We start from the raw sequence: 26,127 nt of genomic DNA, 5'->3' as shown, positions 1-26,127 counted from the left end.
GTTTGACTATCCCTTTGGTATCTTCAACCTTTATTTTTAGGCCCTTTTTGAATGATTACCACTTCTACATTTATACATCTCCGACTTTCCGAACTAATGGCTCTGAGCGTATCATATGATTGTTAAAAGGGCGGTTTGAACTTTTTTAATTACAAAATTTTGTACTAGTATAAGTCCTAATTTATTTTTACAAACATGATACATAGATATAGGAAGATGTGGTATGAGTGCCAATGAGACAACTCTCCATCCAAGTAACAATTTATAAAAGTAAACCATTATAGGTCAAGGTACGGCCTTCAACATGGAGCATTGGCTCACACCGAACAGCAAGCTATAAAGGGCCCCAAAAAAATTTCTAGTGTAAAACCATTCTAGTTTCAAACCCCATTGATTAAATTAACACACAATGAACGAATGGATTTTTTTAATACATTTTACACCTGTTTTCATAACATTTTGTGCCTGTAATAAGTCGGGGTATCTAGACTTGTATATTGTTCTTTGTTGTATGTTTGTTTTGCCTTTTTATGAATATCACACCGCTATATTCTTATGGTTTATTCACATTTCATTATATGATCAGTTGCTGGTTTCTCCGATGCCTATAGGCTTGAAAAAGTCACGTGGGTCAAGTGTGTGAAGCAACCACTGTGAAGCAACCAGTGGTTGCAGTATCATACAATCTTTTTAGATCACTGTGGTTGTGATTGAGAAATAAGCTTTGCGAAACAAAGTTATTTGATGAGAGGATAGAAAAATGCCTTCAATTTGTTTTCTAAAGTAATGTCATTTCACAACAATAAAAAGATTTTTCAGTCCTGAACTTTAAATAACAAAACTAAAAGAACTTTAAAAACCTTAATATTTAGTAATGACTGAAATGTTTTATGTATGTATAGTCTATTCTAGCTCCACTTATACATAAAGCTATAAAAATTAATTAAATATTTTCAAATGATATATTACTCCCATTTATAAATCTGACTTGTGTCTTATGTGGTACACGATCCAGCTAATTATAGAGGAATCGTTATCACTGATAACATTTATAAATGACTTGGATACACTATGATTTTTATACTCGCTGCTTCAATGAGGGGGAGGTATACATGCAGTGCTTGATGAGTTCGTCTGTTCGTTCGTCCATCCATCCGTTCGTCTGTTCGTTCGTCCGTCCGCCCGTTGGTCAGACTGTTTGTTCTTCTGTCCTACATTGGTACCCACACTTGCTCCTGAACGGCTTGACATACTTTTGTGAAACTTTCACAGAATCTTGCTTACATAATTAACTTTAGCACCTCTATTGCATATATTACAAGGTTTATATGGAAATGGATCAACTGAATAGGAAAACATATGTTTGCCATATAGCCAAATTATGAGGACATGCACGAATCGTGAATATTTAATTTACATATTTGTGCAGGTTACCAAGAATCCCAGAATTGTTATATCATTTATTTAATTTACAGTACTTGTACAGGCAAACAAGAATCCTGGAACGGTCGTATCATTAATTTAATTAACAGTACTTGTACACGTAACCAACAATCCTGGATAGGTTGTTTTGTTTAAGAGTACTTGTACAGGTAACCAATAATCTCGGATAGGTTGTAGCATTGCCTAATGACCATTACTTATACAGGTCACCAAGAATCCCGGATAGTTTATCATTACTTTAATCTATAGTTTTTTTACGATTAACATATTGTATCAATGCTTTAATTTACAATACTTATACAGGAATGTCAATGATTTGAAACTTATATAAATAAATTAAAGTTTGGTTTAAAAGAAATTGTTGACAAGATATGGTTAATAGAGATAATTTACATAATTATTCAAGAAAACATTACCCATGTTAGAGTAAATTATGTATATATTATATGTTTAGGAATACGATTCAGCTTGAAGTTTAGAACCTTATTTAATTAAATGCAAAAACAAGAACGATGAGGAAAAACAAAGTTACAGCATGTTTAGAATAAACTCAAACAAACTTCTTACGTCATATGAAACTAGGGCATTTTTGTTTTTATACGGACTTTATCAGCAAGAATATCAAAAGAGCCCGCTAAAAATATATGCCAAATGGAAACTACAAATTGCCGAAAAAAAGAAAGTTTATGTGAGCTTGATATTTTAAACGTGCTAATAGATATAAGAAGATGTGGTATGAGTGCCAATGAGACAACTCTCCATCCAAGTCAAAATTTATATAAGTAAACCATTATAGGTCACAGTACGGACTTCAACACGGAGCCTTGACTCACACCGAACAGTAAGCTATAAACCTTTATATAACAGGATAAAAAAAACCTACTACTGATAACCCTATGTTGACGGAATATATGCATAGATAAACATGAAAAGGTTCAAAAGTAGAATTTCTTGCTAAAAAAACACACGATTAAATGTTCGGAAAATGTAAAATTTACATGACCTTACTACGAAACAGGGGACAATTTAATAGAGCTGACTTTCCGAGTGATCAACAATTCTATATATCTTTGACATTGCAGTAATATCGCATATATGTCCAATTCGTCGCTCTTGTAATCTTATCAGCTTTCTTGATTTGACCTAAATTTGATGGAAAATAGTTATTTCGAAAGAAAAACAAATTAAAGTACAAAGATATGTTTCTAAACCAGTTTATAGCTCATCCATAATCGCCTTTGATCATCGTTTTCGTTTAATTAAATACTATCTTTTACGGATTCTTTGTCTCTGGGAACAACCTGCAGGCGGATATGAAAGTCACGGCGCAAAAATATAATTTCCCGCCATTCATGAACATAACATTTGATTCTAGTTAAAATGCAGATCAAAGTGAATCTTGTATAAATGCATAACCCATGCACTAAACATGTTATTGAAGTTTAATGTATAAAATACCTTTGTTTTGATAAATGAACTATCAAAACATAAACATTTCATTGCATTTAAAAGTTCAATCAACAAGTTTTGTAATAAACAGTTCCATGCACCAAATTGTCTAAACTGTTATTATTTATACAGATTAAAATATAATACACGATTATTATAATATCTTAATCTTCTTGTAAGATTTTCGAAAATGACGATACAAACGAAACGTTTTATAATATTGTCGTCTGCAGTTAAAATACATTACTAAAACTTAACATGCCATTGCGTTTATACACGGTACTTAATTTTTGGCATTAAACAAGTTCATACTTTTCGTAGACGACGGTGTTTTGAAATAAATCAAAATTCGTGTAATTTTGAATTGAAAGATGACATATATTTTCAAAAGATATTACATAGATATAGCAGGATGTTTTAGCTTTGACTAAAATATTTTGTAAACAAGAATATATGGACACCATACCCGATCACACTATCACATTTACAGGCAACATGCGTCCAAGCTTTTGGTATCTTAATACCTAAACGAAAGACGACATTTCGGTTCAATTTCTCTTTCCCGTTCTGATTAATTGTCAATAAAACATTGACAATGTAGTACATGATTAATATTTATCTAATATCAAATATGAATTTAATTTTTCATTGGTGTAAACGTTGTTAAGTGTCATTCTAGTTTCAAACCCGAATTATCAATGTTTAAGTTATTCAATAAACTGTGCTATTTAAAAGTTATGTGCAAATGTATATCTTACTTTCATGTTACCAAGAAAAAGGGATTAAAACTGGTTAAACTGAATTTTCTGAAATATTATTTTTTGCATAATGATGTTAAATCTGGAAACAATGATATACACAGAACATTGTTCTCTTCGTACTTCAATTTCTTAGTTTTTATGTTGTTACTGATAGTCCTAAGCATATAACCTTATCGAAATGTAACAAATTTTCACCAACTATTCAATTCTATCTTTCCTTTTGAATAGAAAAACGAGACATCAATTGCAAGTTGACCACAGATATGTTCAACTTGTCAAAGATACAATCCCGCTCTCTTTTCGTCGAATGTAACTTTCCGAATGCACCTTATCGCCGATTTTTTTCTTTAATGAGTAAGACGACGGTTGCAACTAGTGGAGCAGGAACTGCTTACCCTGCCGGAGCACCAGAGTTGACCCCTGTATTATGGTGGGTTTCATGTTGTTCAATCTTAAGTTTATTTTCTGTGCAGTGTTTTTTAGACTTATTTTTCTTTTCGTAGTTTTTGCCATTGTGTTGTATGTGTTTTTATATGACTTTTGGTTTTTTATTGTTTCCTTAGTCTCGTATCCCTTTTTAAATAAAAATCGGATTTGAAAAGTTGAAGACATGGATAATTATGAAAAAAACTTTATTTAAAGGTCTATAGTTACTTTGGTATGAAAACAATGCATATGCGTGTATAAAATAATTTGTATCATATTTTGATTCATCAAAAAAATAAATCAACGAAATGAAGGCATAAGAACCTGAACCAGTTGACACCTATATGTGTTTACATTCATGTAATGCTAATTGTGGTTCTGGTTCACTCGTCACCCACTTCTTGCTGCATGAACAAGAATAATAGTTATCTATACGTTATTAAAATGATACCATTTTCGAATCTCCATTCACGAAATTTCTTTTGTGATATATCTGTTCCTATCTCATTTTCGCAAATATAGTTATGAATTGAACGATTGACTTTATTTTAAAATGGGGTTGTCACCTTCAAAAACTAAATTATAACTGTTATTAGAATGATTTGAACCTAACTATTCCATATCTAATGTAATCGCGTCTCAAAGAATTCAGGCATTTATTTTGGAGGTCAATATAGAAAATGTATACTACATATACAATAATAGCCTTTGTATGAGGTCGATACGAGGATATATCGACCTGAAAGAAGTATATTGAATGAGGACCAATTCCGAGGTCGATATATATATAGATTCTACCACTGCATCGAGTGTGATACGATATTTATCCACTCGAGACAGTTAAATTTTCACAAATTTAAAAGGCGAGGCTCGCCCAGCGTTTTAAATATTTAAAATTTAACTGTCGAGAGTGGATAAATATCGTATTACACGAGGTTTGGTGGTGGAATCTGTTTTCTCTAATGATTTTCAAACAATACGCAGGCAAATTCATTCCTTCTTTTCGAATGATCTGCAAAAAGATGTGTTCTTTCTATGTGACGTCATCAGACATGGTCGCCTTTTTTCATGCCGTCACAATAGGAAATTCAGAGGAAAGCAAGAAAATTCGACGTCATAATCGGATTTTAACCAATGAAGAACTGAGATCAAACGAACCACACGTTGATTAAATTTTTTTTATACAATGGGTGCAGAAAGGGATAAATTGACGAAGAATAAGAGAAATCCTCTTATCATATACTTAGAGTAAATAACTTAAATTTTTTACAGTATGATAAAAGCATTAAATTTACGTAAATTCCATATTTTCCGAAATGGTGTTGAGCGGGCTGATATGAAAAATTTATCACATGCTTCTGACTATTATCACATGCCTTTCCAAAACGTTATCGCATGGCATTCCGGCGATACTCGGCAAATTCCGAAAAATACACCTCAATGGTACGTTTTCAGTGAAAAACATTACAAATTAGGGTCCAAAACAATTATTTGGAAACAGGAGAATATGTTATGTAACATGCAAAAAAAAAAAAAAAAACAAATGATACAATAAATGCATTTTTCAGTTTCCAGCATAATTTAGAAAGTTACTTTACAAATGTTGACTTTCTAAACAGTGTTCATTATGTTTTGTTGATTTTTTTAAATCGTCAAAATAAAAATATATTTTACTGATTTTTTTTCTCCTCTGTTGATGCATATGATAGAAAGATTTCATATCGGATGTATTACATTTGACGTCCGAAGTCCGTAAACTTTTCACTTTTTGAACTTCTTCTTGAGAACCTCTTAAAAGGATCAATATATTAAACTGTTATTTTCTCCATTGTTGAAGCATAGATAAAAAGATCATAACATGTCATTTTTCATATCAGATGTATTATCAGCCCTCGAGCCTTTGGCTCTTGGGCTGATATTGAACCTTGGGCTGATTATACATATGATATGAAAAATGCCATGTAATAATCTGATAGTATCGACCTCATACAAATGCTACAATTATCATATTATTATTGCCAATAAGACAGAGGTAGTGCACCAATTAATTTGATTGGTTGCTTCAATTGTGTCAGATATTCTTAAATTAACCGTGCAATATCACTTTTCTATCTGATGTTTTCGGTCTACCTTTGGAAATATAGTTGAACATGTGACTGTTTCTTAACGAATCAAATTAGTTATAATATATACAATAATAATAATACGTCATGAGGTTTGAACCGACGTTATTAGGACAAGCTTCAAAACCTTTTGAAAGACTATAGATTTTGAACAAGAAAAACTTTCATCTGAATATAACCGAAAAATTATTAGTTTTCATCAATATTAATATTTTGCTTTTTCGTCCGGTCAATCCCTCCAAAAAAGCTTCACACTGCGAATCGCGACAAACTTTCTCGATATTTAGATGTGGGAACCACTCTGTTCTATACTTATAATGGTAGTATAAAACTGGACTGTGTATTATATTATTTTTAATTTGTATTGTAGGTTGTTTATGTTACAGCTACGTTTCCGTATATAGTACTTATCATATTTTTTGGACGTGGTATAACTTTAAGAGGAGCTACGGATGGCCTGTTGCATCTATTTACTCCAAAGGTTGGTATATGTGTCCCTTAAATGAACGACTAAATGAATTAAAATGAATCTAAATGAATCCGAAAATAACCAACAAACTATATCAAGTTTATACAATGATGTTGCGCACGATGTAGGTATAAAATGCTATGAAATACTATATTAAATTTGCTTTTGGTACACAAAATTTAAAGTACATCTTTGACATTTTTTATGGGAGTTCGTATAAATGCCTAAGCATTAGCTTTTAGTATTCATTGCTGATTTTTGTTTTGATCTTTTCATGTCCTTCTTTGGTTGTAACACGGTCGTTCAGTAAGTCTCCGCTAGCGTCTATCAATTCTTAAAAAAGGAGGAATAAGATCATAAAGTGTCTGGATGATGTGACATTTTTGCAATATCTTTTCAATACAAAGTCTACAATGTGTATCTTTGCAATACAAAGTCTACAATGTGTATCTTTGCAATATAAAGTCTACAATGTGTATCTTTGCAATACAAAGTCTACAATGTGTATCTTTGCAATACAAAGTCTACAATGTGTATCTTTGCAATACAAAGTCTACAATGTGTATCTTTGCCATACAAAGTCTACAATGTGTATCTTTTAAATACAAAGTCTACAATGTGTATCTTTGCAATACAAAGTCTACAATGTGTATCTTTGCAATACAAAGTCAACAATTTGTGCCTTTTTTCGGTAGAACAATGCCCAAATAAAATAAGGTGTTTTAAAAGTTTCGTCGTCAAAACAGTATCATACAATAAACCTGGCATTTATAAATGACAATAGTAGAAACATGCACTTTTTTAAACGATCAATGATTGCTTGTGTCAGGTGGTTTTAATAGACTGCACTAGTTTTGTCAATATGTACACCTGTTTAATGAAATACCGACCTTGAATGACAGTTTTTTGCCTGAGAGAATTATATTTTTTTTACTTTTATAATATGATTGATTCAAAAATTACTGCAGTGTGTCATTGTCTAAAACTTCAAATGAAGACAAAATGCTAGTGACATAGTTTTAAGTAATGTGACGTGATCCTATATAACTGTGGCGTATATTACTTTTGATGGAATTTAAGGCATGTCGAGTGCTATTTTAATAAATATTCATGATCGCGCATGTATTGATAATATTGATTAAATTCCTGGCAATTGCCTGATTTTGTGTTTGTTTACATTTTAAGTCAAAACCACTCTTATAAATGAGGACAAGCTTTGATTAAACCCGACAAAATCACAGTATAAACGTTCTACGCTTGGAAAACGTCATCGGATGTGATATAACCTTTTACATGTTCTCAGTTTCGCGAATTCGGACATTTCTTTGAAGAAGCTAGATAAACATGTTATAACCATAACCATTTTATAAGGTTGGTTTGCTGACAGAAGCAATGCTAACCCCGTCTCCGCCAACACGCTTTCTTGTGTTTCTGGTGTTATTATTTTTTATGATTTTTGTTAGCTTAAAAAATAATGATACACAATTACATGACGATTTACTCATTGTTTTATTTTATTGACATATAAAGCGAAGTTACATATAGTTCTACATGTAAAATACATGTATGCCACCTTTGATCGTCTATCAACCTGATCAGGCTATTTTCTGTCTAGAGGGCGCCTTTTCATAATTTACAGACAAAACATTTCCGTCTAACTAAAACTGACAAACGTGAACATTTTGCATTCCATAACACATTAACGGTGTATCTCATTGTACGATATGTCATAGTCCGACTTGTGATAAACAACAAGGAAAGTTCATGTCATTAATTAAGAAGTAGATATTGTACTTGTAAATACAAAGCATAAAGGACAGAGGTAGGTCAAAGAAAGATTCTGAACATGTGTTTTATGAGAATCGATAGTTATGCAGATTTAAATATGGATAAACGGATATATGGCACTCTACATTCATGAGACAGCAACCCTCCAATATAATAACCATATCTTAGTTTGTATATCATAACATGGAAAGTTGTCTTTTTGGCAATCTGACATATCACATCTTCTTATTTTTATATAACAAGGTTTTAATCGCATCAAGTCTAGTTAGGTGGTGAATGACTTAAAGAGGGAACACTAAACATTTAAGGCAGAAAAATAGGAATTAAAATAATACTACTGACGATGCTCTCATATTATGACAGTCATAATACTAAAGCTCTTGACTTATGACAGACAGGTTTCCAATAAAACCCCTAACGAGGCTTTTATCTTATGACAGTCACAATACAAAAACAACCACTGGCGAGGCTCTTTGACAAAGAACAAGGCAACATCATGACCAGAAATATACATTTATATGATAGTTAGAAGCAGTATTGGTTGAAAAATGCACCTTCCCTTCCCGAAAATGATTGGGTTCTTCAGGCAAAAGTTTTGGAGGTGTGCGTAAATCACAGCATCTGAAATTCCGTTTGCATTTAGTTAATTAGATGCATTGTAAATCTGATTGTTATATTTTGTTTTGAACTGGCGTCAGATAATAGTGCTGTTTACGAGTAAACAAGTATCATTTGTACTTGTCATCAATAATTCCTACCATGTCTTAGAATTAGAACAATGTATTTATCAGAGTTCAACCTTGAACAAAACACTCGAGCCAAAGTGCAATAAAGTGTCCATTCAGTATCGTTGATGTAAAAGCCTTCAGCAGTGCAAACATCTCTTTAAGAGTGACATTGACCGTTTGAAATATCAGCACTTTTAGCATGTTTAGATAAGATATGCATTAAGATCCTATTACGTTATGTAAAGTCCATAAATCTTGAGTAAATGCGTATTAAGCTGGAATGGGATTGTAAAATCATAATTGTATGTCATATATGAATTAAAATAGATGTACAGTAATCGTCAATAATACAGCGACAGAAATAAACATTAAGAAAGTTCGGATTGACCAATTTTCCGAAAACTCATATTTTTTTGTAAAAATAATAATTTGGGACACTTTACTTATAGAATGCTCATTTCATTATGATCATGTGTCATGCATGGCGACAAGGGTTTTATATCGTTTTCAAATACATCGTCTGTTTGTCGATTAATAGACGAACAATTTGCCGCCTTAGAGACAAATACACCCTCAAGCCTTTTAAACTAGAATACCAAAAACTTTGCTGCAATTATGGAATGATTTTGCTACTGACGAAAATGATAAGAATTAACAAAATGTAAAATTCTTTTTCAGATTGAAAGACTTGGAGATCCACAAGTGTGGCTCGATGCCGCTACACAGATCTTTTATTCATTCGGTTTAGGATTCGGGGGACTTATAGCTTTCTCCAGTTATAATCCAAGAAATAACAATTGTCAGAGGGACGCAATCATTGTGGCATTAACAAATTGGTTTACCGCTATATTTTCTTCAACTGTAATATTTTCAGTTCTTGGGTTTAAAGCAACGCTAATGTTTGAAACTTGTCAGGACAGGTAAGGATAAAAAAAACGCTTTCATGACTCTAAAAACTTATAGGATCTCAAAGGTCAATGTTTTAATGTGAATTTCATTCGAGTTATTTTCTATTCCAAATAGAACTAGTGTTCAATGTCCGATGTAACCTTCGTTGGAATTCGTCTATGACGATACATAGACTTAACAGGAACACATATATATTGCCCACTGAACAGAAGAATTAAACATATGCTATTTTTGTGTATGTGGGTTTTGTTAAAAGAGAGGCAGAAAATACTGACGTGATAGTCATACTTATAAGTTGAAACCGAACTGACAATGCCATGACAAAAAACCGAAAAACGACCAAAAGACAAACAACAGTCTACAAAACACCACTGATGACAAACAACAGACTATAAAACACCACTGGTTACAAACAACAGACTATAAAACACCACTGATGACAAACAACAGTCTATAAAACACCACCGATAACAAACAACAGTCTATAAAACACCACTGAGGACAGACAACAGTCTATAAAACACCACTGATAACAAACAACAGTCTATAAAACACCACTGATGACAAACAACAGTCTATAAAACACCACCGATGACAAACAACAGTCTACAAAACACCACCGATGACAAACAACAGTCTATAAAACACCATTGATGACAAACAACAGTCTATAAAACACCACTGATGACAAACAACAGTCTACAAAACAGCACTGACAACAAACAACAGTCTATAAAACACCACTGATGACAAACAACAGTCTATAAAACACAACTGATGGCAAACAACTGTCTATACAACACCACTGATGACAAACAACAGTCTATAAAACACCACTGATGACAAACAACTGTCTATAAAACACCACTGATGACAAACAACAGTCTATAAAACACCATTGATGACAAACAACAGTCTATAAAACACCACTGATAACAAACAACAGTCTACAAAACCCACTGATGACAAATAACAGTCTACAAAACACCACTGATAACAAACAACAGTCTATAAAACAAATAACAGTCTATAAAACACCATTGATGACAAACAACAGTCTATAAAACACCACTGATGACAAACAACAGTCTATAAAACACCACTGATGACAAACAACAGTCTATAAAACACTGATAACAAACAACAGTCTATAAAACACCACTGATGACAAACAACAGTCTATAAAACACCACCGATAAAAAACAACAGTATATTAAACACCACTGATAACAAACAACAGTCTATAAAACACCATTGATGACAAACAACAGTCTATAAAACAAACAACAGTCTATAAAACACCACTGATAACAAATGCAGATTTGAGAAATGCGCACTAGCTGCATCAAATTACTAAGTTTGTTGGAGGTATTACCATCCAATAGTTGTTTTCTCTCTTGATTATAGATTTCCCCTTAATTCTCTTTAATAACCAAAACCAATTTAAGAAATCAATTTTCTTTATTACAGAAATATAAACCAGTTACTTCAAATGTACCCCACTCTGAACTCCAGCGAACTTACTAGAGAAGTATATCTACAAGAATACCAGACAAATTCCTCCATAAAGAATTTATTATTTAATGAAACATTGATGGGAAAACAATTCTGGTACTGTGATTTAAAAGATGATCTCAATAAGGTACATGCAGTGTGATCTCAATAAGGTACATACAGTTTGATCTCAATAAGGTATCTCAATAAGGTACATACAGTTTGATCTCAATAAAGTACACACAGTGTGATCTCAAGAAGGTACATACAGTGTGATCTCAATAAGGTACATACAGTTTGATCTCAATAAGATAAAAACAGTGTGATCTCAATAAGGTACATATAGTTTGATTTCAATAATGTACATACAGTTTAATATCAATAAGGTACAAAAAGTGTGACTTCATTAAGGTACATACAGTGTGATCTCAATAAGGTACATACAGTGAGATCTCAATAAGGTACATACAGTTTGATCTCACTGATGAAAAGATGATCTCATTAAGATACATGCAGTTTGATCTCAATAAGGTACATACAGTGTGATCTCAATAAGGTACATATCGTTTGATCCAATAAGGTACATACAGTTTGATCTCACTGATCAAAAGATGATCTCAATAAGGTACATACAGTTTGATCTCAATAAGGTACATACAGTTTAATCTCACTGATCAAAAGATGATTCAAATAAGTTACATACAGTTTGATCCCAATAAGGTACATACAGTGTGATCTCAATTAGGTACATATCGTTAGATCTCAATAAGGTACATACAGTTTGATCTCACTGATCAATAGATGATATCAATAAGGTACATACAGTTTGATCTTAATAAGGTTCATTCAGTGTGATCTCAATTAGGTACATATCGTTTGATCTCAATAAGGTACATACAGTTTGATCTCACTGATCAAAAGATGATATCAATAAGGTACATACAGTTTGATCTCAATAAGGTACATACAGTGTGATCTCAATAAGGTACAAACAGGGATCTCAAGAAGGCACATACAGTGTGATCTCAATAAGGTACATACAGATTGATCCCAATAAGTACATACAGTTTGACCTCAATAAGATACATACAGATTGATCTCAACAAGGTACATTCAGTGTGATCTCAAACGGGTACATACAGTGTGATCTCAATAAGGTACATACACTGATCAATTTTGGTTAAAACCCTTTATCACGTTGAACTTTATTTATATATGCTTAACTCATTTTAAAGTGCTTAGTTTCTGTTACTTGCAGTCTTGTTAAAACCTTTTAATTCAAAATGAAATATTTTTAAAATAAAATTCTTTTTGCTCACCTTTTTTATTTATGCAGGTAAATCCAGAAAAGTGCTTATGACGAATGAAAATGATAAAGTGTTGTTTTCATGTTTTGGGTAAAGATTGCATGAGATGCAATCAAAACCCTATGGTACTGACTTGATATCTAAATCTCCCAAGGTTTATTACTACTTTTGAGATCCACAAAATATAGTGCATTGATCATAACTTTCTAAACATCCTATCCATGAACATTTCCAGTAATTTTTCAATGAAATCTATGCTCAGATATTCAAGTTACAAAATAATGTTATACTTGTCAAGAAAATTACATAACTTCTGCAAGGTGCAGGAATCTAATTTCTGTTCTAAAAATATCAATGATGTCATTGTTAAAGTAAATTTGAAGTTACCTTCCTTTGTCCATAATTGTAGTTGAATCAACTACAACCAATGAATGTTTTTACAATGCAATGTTTAATTTTACTTCCCACTGATAAATTAAAGCAATCTTTACCCTTCAGTGCTTACAAGCACTTTGATTACAACAATGGGTCGATACCGCAGGTGGACTTTTAGCTCAGAGGGTATCATTAGCTCAGTAGTCAGAATTTCGGTGCAGACATGATTTATATCAAAAATATTTCTAGAATTGTTCGTTTATGGATTTAGAAATTATTAAGAACCTAAGGTTTCAACTCACTCAGGCAAAGTTGACCTTATATTGATTTGGCTACTATGTTAAGGTTCTTTTTAGTCATACAGCTCTTCAACTGTTTCGTTTTTTTACATCCTTGGCTTGAAGATTCGGCATTGAGCGTTCATGATGAAGGTAAATTCAGAAAAGCACTTCGGATGCATTCATTTTATAAACAGTTGTTTTCATTTATTAAAGATACGAAAACAAACCTTTAACATTGTTGTTTTCTGAAATAAATGCAATCTAGAAGTTACACACTTATCAAGTATACTAAGTAGTTATTAAAAGACAAGATTGACAAATGAGTTAGAAACTTACCTCCGCGGTTCAGTCATGAAATGGAATGAAAAGATGACGAATTGACCAGAATACGACTGACACTGGATAATATTACTCACCGAATTGGAATTACAAATTGCTATTGCTATAAAAGTAAAGAATAATGCAAATGTAATCGGTCCCCGATACTCGGTCCCCGGTTTAATATTTTTTTATATGAATGACTAGATAAAAAGCCCTCTAATCTAAAAAAGTAAAAGAAAGCGTTATTTTGTCAAAACACTGCGTTGACAAGCACGTTATCTAACATGCTGAACAATATTTCAAGATGGTGAATGAACATAACACTTAGTAAATTTCGTGCGTCCGAAGATCTTTTCTGGAACAGGAGACTCAATGTACCGACCAAAGAGTCCTCGTAGTTATTAAAAGCTTGTTCAAAGCCCAAATTCAATAAATAAATAGATCATGTTTTCCCAGACTACCGTAGCAATCAGTATACTTCCAACGGACTAAGTGTAAAGACAACAAAAGCAGTATAAAAAGCATGAACTTATGCAATGCAAAAGTATAAGGTTCAACAGGATGATAATAACTTTAATAGCAATATCTCTTTGTCTTAACATCTATGAATGCATTTATAAAGGATTTAAGTTGTTTGTGGTAATGAAATCCCTTACTTAATGAATTACGAGTTATACACAGATTACATTCATTCAAATCCAATATGTCACTACAGACACGTGCAATTCCAATATTTTGTTGTCATTTATGCCCATTAATTTATGATTCTCACTTCCGTACACTTGCTGGTTATTTCGGATCAAACCCTGGTCCGTATAATTTGTGGCATTTCGGCTAAACGGAACCGGTTACTTGAAACACCCCTATACTACATAAACGTATGCTTTATACACATATCCTATCATTATCCAAGTTTAGAGAACAGTAGTTTACCGAAGTTCAATTCTGATAAATCGATTCAGAAGAAAAATCATGGTAACAAACAAAAACTGAGGGAATCGCATGAACTCCAAAAGGGACGACACCAGGTGGGTCGACAGGGTATGCATAGCTCTCATGCATGTATCACCCTCAATGCGAATCAACACTCAGTCAAAATATCGCATTCAGGAATAAGACACAATCGGTAAAATTACAGATTAGACGACTAGTCTGGTATCTAAAGATCTAAGACTGCGGAAACATGTCGCTCGTAAGACTGTACAGACATATTATATCGGTCAACCGATTCGTGATGGTTACCGTAAAAATGTCTGTCATTTTCTTATTTTCGTAAATTTTTTTGTTTTAAATTAGGCCGCTAGTTTTCCCGTTTGAATTGTTTCACATTTTTTTTTATGTCTGACCTTTTATAGACGACTATATACGGTATGTGTTTTACTCTACGTTGAAGGCCGTTCAGTGGCCTTTTATTACTTATATCCACTTCATTTAGACTCTGGTGGATAGTTCATTGGCAATCATATCACATCTCCTTGTTTTTATAAGGGTTCTTGACGTTAAAATTGGCATCATCTTTTCTTAAGTTTTATGACTCCATCATGATTTGATTTAGCGTTATACAATATCTATGTCACAGATTACCACTGATATGTTCCAAATGTCTTAACGATATCCCGTCCTCTATTCCTCGTTTAGGACATCACCGAATGCGATTGATGGCTTGACTTTAACTTGCCATTACATTACAAGCCAGGTGTTCTGAATAACCTCAGTTCACCGCTCGTGTTATTGATTGAGTTCGTGTTTAATGTATAGTGTTTTATGAACTATTGTTTGGCTGTTCCTTATTTCACGTTTAGCCAGGGTATGGACTGTTGTTCGGCTGTTCCTTATTTCACTTTCAGTCAGGGTATCAGTGGCGGATCCAGAAATTTTCATAAGTGGGGCCCCATTGACTACCTAAGAGGGGGTCCGTTCCAGTCATGCTTCCGTGATTCCCTAAATAATCAACCAAATTTTTCCCACAAGGGGGGGGGGGGGGGGGGGGGGCAGCCCCTCCTAAATCCGCCTCTGGGTATGAACTGTTGTTTGGCTGTTTTTTATATCACTTTTAGACAGGGTATGGACTGTTGTTTGGCTGTTCCTTATTTCACTTTTAGGCTGGGTATGGACTGTTGTAAAACAATGAAAAAAGTAAAATAATAAAAATATCGTACTCCAAGGAAAAATCCAAAGCTCAAACACAACAAACGAATGGAAAACAACTATCATATTTCTGACTTGGTACAGGCATTTCCTTATGTAGAAAATGGTGGATTAAACCTAGTTTTATAGCTAGCTAAACCTCTCACTTGTATGACAGTCATATAGAAGTCCATTATATTGACACCAATGTTTGAGCAAAATAAACACATAATAAGTAAAAATGTCAAAAATTGGGGTACAGCAGTCCATGGTTTCTTCCAAAGTCTACATCAATTATAGAACTAATGAAAACAATCTTACATTACACTTTTTTTTACTTCGTAGGCAGCAGAAGGAACGGGTCTTGCATTTGTTGTGTTCACTCAGGCCATTGTCGAATTTGGTCCATCAGCTCCATTCTGGTCGATTATTTTCTTTTTGATGCTCCTGTCACTGGGTATCGGCAGTGAGTTTGGGACGTTGGAAGGTGTCACAACATCTATCTATGACATACAAGGTGTACCGATACTTCAAAAGAAATGGTTGGTCTCAGGTATGTTTTCTCAAATAGATAAGAAAATCAATCCAGACAAATTTGCAGTAAATTTCACCTGTCATTGTTACAGTATTTAAGTAATGGCTGTTGGATGAATTCGAAAATAAAGAAAATGAAATCCCTTCTTTTCTATTTCGTAGAATTACATAACACGCCTGGTTTTATATGAATTAAGGCAATACTGATATACCGATGTTCACGCCTGGTTTTATATGAGTTAAGGCACTACTGATTTACCGATGTTCACGCCTGTTTTTACATGAGTTAAGGCAATACTGATTTACCGATGTTCACGCCTGGTTTTATATGAGTTAAGGCAATACTGATTTACCGATGTTCACGCCTGGTTTTATCTGAGTTCAGGTAATACTGATTTACCGATGTTCACGTCTGGTTTTATATGAATTAAGGCAATACTGATTTACCGATGTTCACGTCTGGTTTTATATGAGTTAAGGAAATACTGATTTACCGATGTTCACGCCTGGTTTTATATGAGTTAAGGCAATACTGATTTACCGATGTTCACGCCTGGTTTTATATGAGTTAAGGCAATACTGATTTACCGATGTTCACGCCTGGTTTTATATGAGTTAAGGCAATACTGATTTACCGATGTTCACGCCTGGTTTTATATGAGTTAAAGCAATACTGATTTACCGATGTTCACGCCTGGTTTTATATGAGTTAAGGCAATACTGATTTACCGATGTTCACGCCTGGTTTTATATGAGTTAAGGCAATACTGATTTACCGATGTTCAAATCTCATAAATCGATTAAGAAGACAAATCAAAGTAACAAACAAAACCTGAGGGAGAGAGACCATGTTATTCGACAATGTATGCGTCTTCTGCTATGTATGTATCACCTGTCATGCTAATCCACACTATTTTATTTGTGATAGACAAGCAAGAAGTCAGGGAAAGTCAAATGTAATTATAGCTAGGTCTAAAGTTCTCGTATACTTTCCTTTCTAATTCAAAAGCTGAAAAACGTGTTGTCCAATAGTGCAGTAATTTTTGGAATCGCTTATGACTAGAAAATATATTTAAATGCATGTTATACTTTTTTGTAGGAATATTATGTTTAGTGAGTTGTTGCATTGGAGTTATTTTTGTACTTGGAAGCGGTTCCTACTGGGTTGCCTTGTTTGATTCCTATGCAGGTTCATTTCCATTAATTACAGTTGCCTTATTTGAAAGTATTTCTATAGGATGGGTTTATGGAGTAGACAGGTTAGTTTATTTGTTGTCTTATATTTATTATATTGTCTCTTCAGTGATGCTTGAGGCCAACATATTTACAAATGCAAAACTTATTTAAAAATAGATAGCTTATAAACCGAAAATGACAAAAGGAATACAGTCAAAGCTGGGCAAGGAATCAGAGCTTTTCATGAGGGAGATGTATTTCTTAATTTAAAACAATTGTTAAAATTTTGTAACAGCAAATTTTAATAAGAAAATATCTGTATTTCCATGCCAGTTCCGAAGTACTGGCTACTGAGCTAGTGACACCCTCGGGGACTAACAGTCCACCAACAGATAATTACAATCAAATCAACCTATTTGAAATAAAATAGATTGCATTGTTTTTTATCGTCAAATTATAACACATTATTATTATTAATAACTAGATAAAATGAATTGAAAATTTAAAAACAAACTTAATTTCATCTCTCGTATGCTTTGGTGATAGCGATCACATCAGGTTATAAAATAATTTTGCTTTGCTTTGCATTTTGAAGTGAAAAACTGAACATTCTGAATGGACCGTTCTTTCATTAAATTTAAAGAAGCTGTCAGTTTAAACTGACTAATAATCAATTTTTATTTTCAATTAAACATAAAATTATACAAGCTTTTGTTTAAAATGCAGGTTTGCAGATGATGTTAGACAGATGATTGGATCTCCCATCAGTCGATATTGGAAGATAACGTGGAAATTTGTGGCTCCTTTTATGATAGCTGGATTGTTGTTGGCTACATTTATCAGTAAAATTGTAAATCCAATTACATACACTGTTTATGACAAGTCAGAGGTAAGTCTGTTTGCAATAGTTTGGAAAAAAGTAAAATTGCTAAAATACCGAACTCCAAGGAAAATTCGAAACGGGAAGTCCCTTATCAAATGAACAAAAGGTACATCAATACCATATACTATGTATATTTATCGTAAAATGACATTATATACAAACACAATTTATTAAAGACTCTACTCAGAGTTGAACATAAATAGGGCTTCAACTGACAACCTGTCACTGAAATTGTAAATATTACTAGATCAAAAGGACAAATATGGACTGCATTGATAACTATATCATGTTTTTCAACCTGCATGATGAATATAATACATGCATGTTTTTAAAGGTTCACTGACATCACTTTTACTGTAACAAAACTGTGTTTTACCATTCTTAACGTCTACATAATTTAAGGTAACGATCGGATATTTTGACAATATATTGAATACAATACAAACGAAATTATTTCATGATCACTACAAAAGTCACCACTGGCGATTTGATGCGTGCGACGGTCTTTTTTCAAACACAAGTGTCACTAGTTTCATAGTAAAACACAAGTGTCTATTGCTTCTTAACAACACGAAAGTGTCTGAATTCCCAGTTACACACAACTGTCTGTAGCTTCACAGTAACACACACGTCTCTTTAGCTTCACAGTAGCACACACATGTCTCTAGCTTTACTGTAACACAAATGCCTATAGCTTCTTAGTTACACACAAGTATCTGTAGCTTCTCAACAACACAAAATAGCCTGCCGGTTCCCATTAACACACAAATGTCTGTAGCATTCACCATAATGCTTGTATTGATATCTTCAAGACCTTATCGCCTGTATGGAACAAGAAGACTTTGTTGTGTAGTTTTTTTCATAAATGAAAAGGTCTTATACTTATGAAATGTCTTATTAGTCCCAATGTAAACTTTTGAGACGGTTTCCATCTATTCTGTGACCTCTAAGGATAGTTCCTACAAATATCTGTCAGATTTACACAGCTTTCATCTCGTTTTACATTTTAGGCTTCAACCAAAGATAGTCCATATCCCTGGTTTGCTGGCATGATAGCGTCTATTCTTGTATTAAGTTCTGTCCTTTGTATTCCTGGCAATGCATTGTTGCGTAAATTTGGAATATTGAAAATGAGTTATTCCAAGAAAGTACAAGCTGATATGCATGGTGTGACAAGTTCAACTGTAGCATTTTCTAGGACAGGGGATGACGAAGAGGACAGTGATTCAGGTCATAATTCAGAGGAACTAGTTACTGCGCCTTTTCTAGAAAATAAAGACACAAGTTGTGCTATAGAAGAAGAAGAAGATAATGTAAAACTTTAAGAATAATTCTTCACCTTAAGTCAATTGTATATTCAGCTGTTGTTATAACTTATCACTTTTCAAGAGATATATTTAAAGTTTCCTATGGAAGTCGAGAGTTTTAGTCAAAAGTTACTGGAAGCATTTATGCTACCGAGATTATTTTACATAAAGGCAGCATTTCATTGAATATTTGACTTTTAGCTGTATATTAGTTAAGGTAGGAAAGGTGTTTTGCACATTAAAGAATCCTTTAGAAGTCACAAAACTAATGCAAAATGAAAGTACAAAAAAAGAGGGGGAGATATTTTAAACCAAATATCAATCAAAAACTTACAAAAAGAAAAGGCAAACAAGCATTGGTCTTCAAAAGACTACACAGAAAACTTAAGATTGAGCAACAAAGAACACCACCAATAACTGCACATGAACGGTGATATATCCTTCATTTTTCTAGTAAAACGTTGTTTACCCAGTTTACAGTGTTGATCTACCAATGTTTCAAAATCCTCAAATAAACTGATAAAGATGTCCAAACTGAGTTTAAAAAAATATTCATTTGGGTATAAATTTATCATATTAAAGAAAGTAATTGTTCAACCAGGAGTACAGCAATCCATTGTTAAATGTTTTACTTTTATACATGTATCTGCACCTTTATTGATAGTTCCTTTACTAATACACAAATTCTATAAAAATGCCTGTTGAGGAAAGTTTGACCATGGATAATGGTTAAACCTGCATTTAGAATTTTTAAATAAACAGACTACTAGTATACAAAACATGAAATTAAAGATGTCCAAAAAGAAGTAATGAAATACTTAGAAAGTTTTCACAGTATGTTTTCACATTATTTATGAATAAATTAATACAATCTGCCAAATCATTAATTTTAATACTGATAAATTTTGTAGATAGTAAAACTTTATGATAAATAAAAACTCCAAGCAGCAATATGAATTCGAAAAAGCCACTTAACTGCAAATAAAAACAACTTTAATAGTTCACTTGTTGATGTCACCGACGCTTAATTTAATCTTGTCAGCACATCCGAAGACTGCCGAGAAGTGATACCACTTAAATGGGGAGGTGAGAAAGTGTTTATTCATTGAAATATTCATATGATGTAAGCTTACGTTATCACATCATCCATAACTGTGCATGTGTAATTAAATCTCCGAACATCTTCAAGGCAGAGGTCATTTGTCTACGACTACCCGCTTGTTGAATTATTATACCGTTCGACAATATTTCTGATGAAGACTTTGTTCTCATAATGTTTAAAAGAAGAGGGATTTCGATTGATTATTTTTTTTTCATTCGGATGCGAAACGGCAACAAAATTTACTGCAGCTTGTATTAGTTTAATGTAGTCCTATATCAAATGATATAGTTAAACTAAACGTTTTCATTATTTTTTAATCTAGGTAAAAAACCTTTTCATTGCTCTCGTAACTTCCAAAGTCTTTTGAATTTTATAACTTCTAGTACTACTACTTCATTATTTATATTTTCTTTATCTTTAAAATCATATCAACACATTTTTTAGATTTGAGATTTGAATTTGCTTTCTTATACCCTTTTGAAAAATAGTATAACATTTATGATGTGTTTTGGTTTATGCCAACATTATGGTTGTGAAACTCATATTGAGCCAGTAAAAACATGATCTTGAACATGGACTTACTTTATTTGTACTTTTATCAAAGACATTTTCTAAAACATTCTATAAGGAAGAGCCGCTATTGCGCACAAGGACATGTATCATGTATGTTTTAAGTTGAAAAGTTGAAATTTTCAAAGCAGTTTTAATGAAAATTATGCGGCGTGTACATAAAAAATACAAAATATATACAAGAAATTCTTCTAGGACAATGAACTTTGGGGAAAACGTATATGTTTTATTCCTCCCCCTGTGAATCTTAAACATGCATGTAATCAATTTCATCAGAATTTGAAGAAATAATAAATTTAATAAACTGATGTTTAGAAAATACACAGGATAAAGATAAGACTGTTTGATAAACATACTTTTTTTCACGATTAATGTGCATAATGGAGTAACACAGACAATCAACATTACAATTTACATATACATGTAGCTTTACATCAACAAAAGACTAAGAATATACGAAAGAAAAATTACAGTTGTCTTTCCTCTTGTACAAAATCGTGTAAATGGCTTAGGATTAAAATTCTAATGTATATAGATAACAGATAAGATAACGAAAGTCATGTATCAAGAATTCTACAATAAGTGGTACATAAAATCAGACTTTTGTTTTGATTATATAATGATAACTTGCATAATGTGTAGCATGTTTATTAAATATCAATAGTAAAGATCTGACGTCAAAAGGCAAAAACTATCTATTTTTACAAAAGCCTATGTATAAAATTACCATCAAGGTCCAATATGCATATTTGCAAATCTTTATGATATTATAGTGACTTTAGAAGAGACATTTCTTCACTAAAGTGTCCATATTTTATCTTTTTGTTAACCTATTAATAATAAAATTATGATCAAGGCTAAAATAAGTTAACTTTTTTTTAGTTTCAGCTATCCTTGACATGCAACATTACGTTGTTACATTTATTTTGAATAAATTCAATTTATTTTCTGTTTCATCAAAATGTTTTGCATTGTAAAGTAGTACACTTTATCATGATTTGATTTATGTATTTTACCGCATTCATAATTGTCTTTATTTAGTTTATAATATTACTGTACTAGTATTAAAAAAAAACCCTTTTTTACAGACTAATACTTGTAATTTTAGTTAAGTAAGATGTTTTTGGAAGTTATTTAAATCGACATTTTATAATTTAATTAAAGCATATATTTGTTTTCATTCTACCTGTGCAATAAATTGAACTTAGTTTTACAATTCGCTGCATAAGTAAATATTTTCAAATGCTTGTTTATTCCACTGCACCACGTTTTTTAATACTCAAAACCAAAATTTTTAGTTTCCAGAAATTTCTGTACAAATAGTTTCTTAATTAGGTCATAGTATGTGTTAATTTTTACTTATTGATTATTTTATTATTTATATCATTGATTGAAAATTTTACTTAAATAATTGTTAATTAATTATTTGTAATTTGTTTTTGTTGACTACTCTTCTATTTCATCTATTTGATGTTACTCAAATTACATTAATCTCTTGCATTTCGTAGTTTCACAAATTTGATTATATTTATTAAAAATATTCGTTGATTACATACATTTAGTCTCAGAACGTATCTGTCCACAGTAATATTCAAACATAGAATTTATCTACATTTGGAAATCAAGCTGAAAAAGTTTAATGCATTAATGCAAAAAAAGATAATCAGTTGTTTTAATTTTAGACTCGGGTAGTATTAAAAAAACGAATTGATTAAAGCCATAATCACTGTTCATGTACATCGAGTGCCAATAATTGTGGTTGTAGAAAGTATGGAAACAGTTGCATATCCACTTATTCATAAATTACAATATGATTATTTTCATAATCATGAAGAAGACTCTGTATTTATTCTATAGATTTTTTAATCGAGATTCTCCTGTCAATATGATAGGGACATTTGAGTAAGTTTGCTCTTTCCAAATCCTTGCTTGAATCAGTTTTAACTCATTCTTTTTTGATACCAAGATGAAAGAAAAAAAAATTTGGTTGCTGTTACAGACTCATCATGAATAAAAGTGCTGTTCCTTTGTCCTTGTATTTCATGATATTTTTGGCTTTGTATGTCCATCCCACTTTGTTTGGTTTTGATTTTTTTTAGCAAAGGCAGGCAATTCTTCAAATATTTTTTATTTACATTCAATTAGGAATAGATCTTAGCTTTACATTAAATGTTTGGAAACTGAAAGTGTCAGAGAAATGTTTTGTTGGGATTATAGTCTGAATAGGTTTGGTAACCTGAACCAATAATACTATATATTGTGTTTGGGTTTAGTAGAATATACTATTTATTGAGAAATAATGATTAAACCTTAAATAATATGTCAACTATTATTTAGTTATTATACGTGTATTTTTTCTGCTTGATGCATAATAGGTGTGTTGTTTGCAATGATTTTATTGTTTTGTCTGTGAGTTTATTTATGTATATTCAGCTTTGAGATAAGACATTTATTATAATATACATCCAACATGAAGGAAGTTATTATTTAAAAAAAAACGAGTCCAGTCTTGGACAACACGGTATCACTTTGATTTTTGTATACTTTCAACATTGATGTGATATTCCTTTATTTTTCATATTTTCACGGATATCATACACTATTTGAAGCTTATGCATTTGTTTCCAATGGGGGCATTAGGAAAAGATAAATTTTCCATAACGTTACAAATGGAGAATAAAACTATTGATTTTACCACTTTGAAGAAAGTTAGATTTAGAACAAATATTTGCTTTAATTTGACATGTGTGGTGGTCCTTCATTTCTTTCCATTTATTTTTAGGCCATTGTATGTTTTGTCTTTCATTCTCTATTCTTTATATTTTAGCACCTCTTTATCTCTATTCTCAATTTATTTGTCCGATTTTTCTTTATTCTTTATTTTTGGACCATTATTCCGTAGTATTGTTCCATTATTCTCTTTTCTGGAAGCCCCATACAGACCATCATGCATAATGATTGAGTAGTTTTAATTTGTTGGTTTATTGTTTTAAATTCTAAATATGTTAGTACAATGTTAAGACGTACTTTTCATGTAATGTTACGGTCATGTCACTTTGTACCTGTAAAAAGTGAAACTCCTTAGAAATGTAGACCCTGTTTTTTATTGTAATTATTTGGGCATTCCGGGATGATTCTTCAACTCCGTAGTCGACATTGGTGTTGCATTTGAAGGTTAAAGTGGTAATTTTATTGGTTTAGAATCATAATCAGATGTTCATCACAAATTAAAATCATTCCATGGATGATAATTTTGTAAAACACTATTTTGACGAAATGTTTTCGGATTTTATAAATTTCATATATGAAAAAAGATTAAAAGTGTGACTTAATTTGAAATACGGGTGTGTGAGTTTTTCATCACAGTGTGTTTATGATCGATAAGAAAGTGTATATAATGTGTAAACATTTAAGAGCATAAAAGATGAGAGTGAGGGAGAGAGAGAGAGAGAGATTTAATATTCCTTCCTCTTGTAAATAGATTAAATGAGAAAACTGGCCAGAGCATATTTTAAGGTCTCTCGCCGGGAAATCTTCTAATGACAATTTAGACGATCTGCCAAGTAAATTTTTCTAGTGTCATTTTGTTTTGTTATTGTTTTTTCTTTATGAAATGTATATCATAATTGCATTTACTTTTGATAAAAATTAACGTAAGAAACATTTGAGAAAGTTGAAATACCAGAGTATCTATGCATTTCTTATATTGTACTTTTGTATATATGAGAAACAACACAATAATATGGAAATAAGAACTATGTGTAGTTCAGACCACATTTTACCTGTGTCAGCATTTTATCCATATTTCTACAATGGACAATCAACTATTTTCATTGTTGTTTTGCATTTAGGCAGTATGAGATAACAAATCAAATGGAATTCGTTTTTAAAATGACATTTTAAATTTTATTAATACCTATCTGAAAATATGCTAAAGTTAAGTTTCAACTACACGTATTCCATAAGGATAGTAACAGCTTTGGCGTTGGTTTTTACCTATGGTCATTTGTTACAGTAATATGTTATTAATGCCAATGAACACTATGTTTGTCAATAATGGATGCAGTCTAAGCTTGCAGTTATCTATTATTTAACATGCAAAACACTGTATTAATATTATCATTTGCTTGTATTTGCCGATGGGATTTTTTTCAAAACAATTTTACACATTTTACCTAAGTGCTGGAGAACTCTGTTGTCGTTACATTATACTTGACAGTTCTAACAGCAACTTCAAAAGAGTGCTAATTTTGTAAATACTTTTTGTCATTGTTACTGCATTTCAAGTTGTTAAAAGTGTGTGAATAAAGGGTATGAACTATAGCCTTGGATTTTATTACATCTACAAAAAGCTTAACTTGTCTTTTTGTTGATAAGTTTAACCTTCTTGCATTCTTTAAAAACTATTTGTTATTACCATTGTTGGCAGATACCTGTCTTTTTCTCAATTACAACAATGTTGTTGTCATTGCAGAAATAGCTCCAACTGATAATGTTATGTGTTTAAAGTACAATATACAATCTGATCGAACTGACAATTGAGTATTCACGGTT

The 26,127-nt window shown here is 32.0% G+C and overlaps 1 protein-coding gene across 1 annotated transcript in view; it reads left to right on the top strand.

The window, feature by feature from the left end:
- LOC127702520 (sodium- and chloride-dependent transporter XTRP3-like) overlaps positions 1-25,896 on the top strand; it is a 31,896-nt gene extending 6,000 nt beyond the window's left edge. Inside the window, exons 3-9 of the mRNA XM_052206751.1 lie at positions 6,573-6,683; positions 9,866-10,107; positions 11,567-11,738; positions 16,347-16,554; positions 17,635-17,794; positions 18,438-18,600; positions 19,605-25,896. Coding sequence (XP_052062711.1) covers positions 6,573-6,683; positions 9,866-10,107; positions 11,567-11,738; positions 16,347-16,554; positions 17,635-17,794; positions 18,438-18,600; positions 19,605-19,919 — 1,371 coding nt within the window. The 3' untranslated portion in view covers positions 19,920-25,896. The remainder of the gene's footprint in view (positions 1-6,572; positions 6,684-9,865; positions 10,108-11,566; positions 11,739-16,346; positions 16,555-17,634; positions 17,795-18,437; positions 18,601-19,604) is intronic.
- Positions 25,897-26,127: the final 231 nt, after the last annotated feature.

Source organism: Mytilus californianus, unplaced genomic scaffold (assembly GCF_021869535.1).
Source record: "Mytilus californianus isolate M0D057914Y unplaced genomic scaffold, xbMytCali1.0.p SCAF_5, whole genome shotgun sequence".
Lineage (NCBI taxonomy): Eukaryota > Metazoa > Mollusca > Bivalvia > Mytilida > Mytilidae > Mytilus > Mytilus californianus.
The sequence above is the reverse complement of the archived record's forward strand: the minus strand, read 5'-3'. Positions and strand labels throughout refer to the sequence as shown.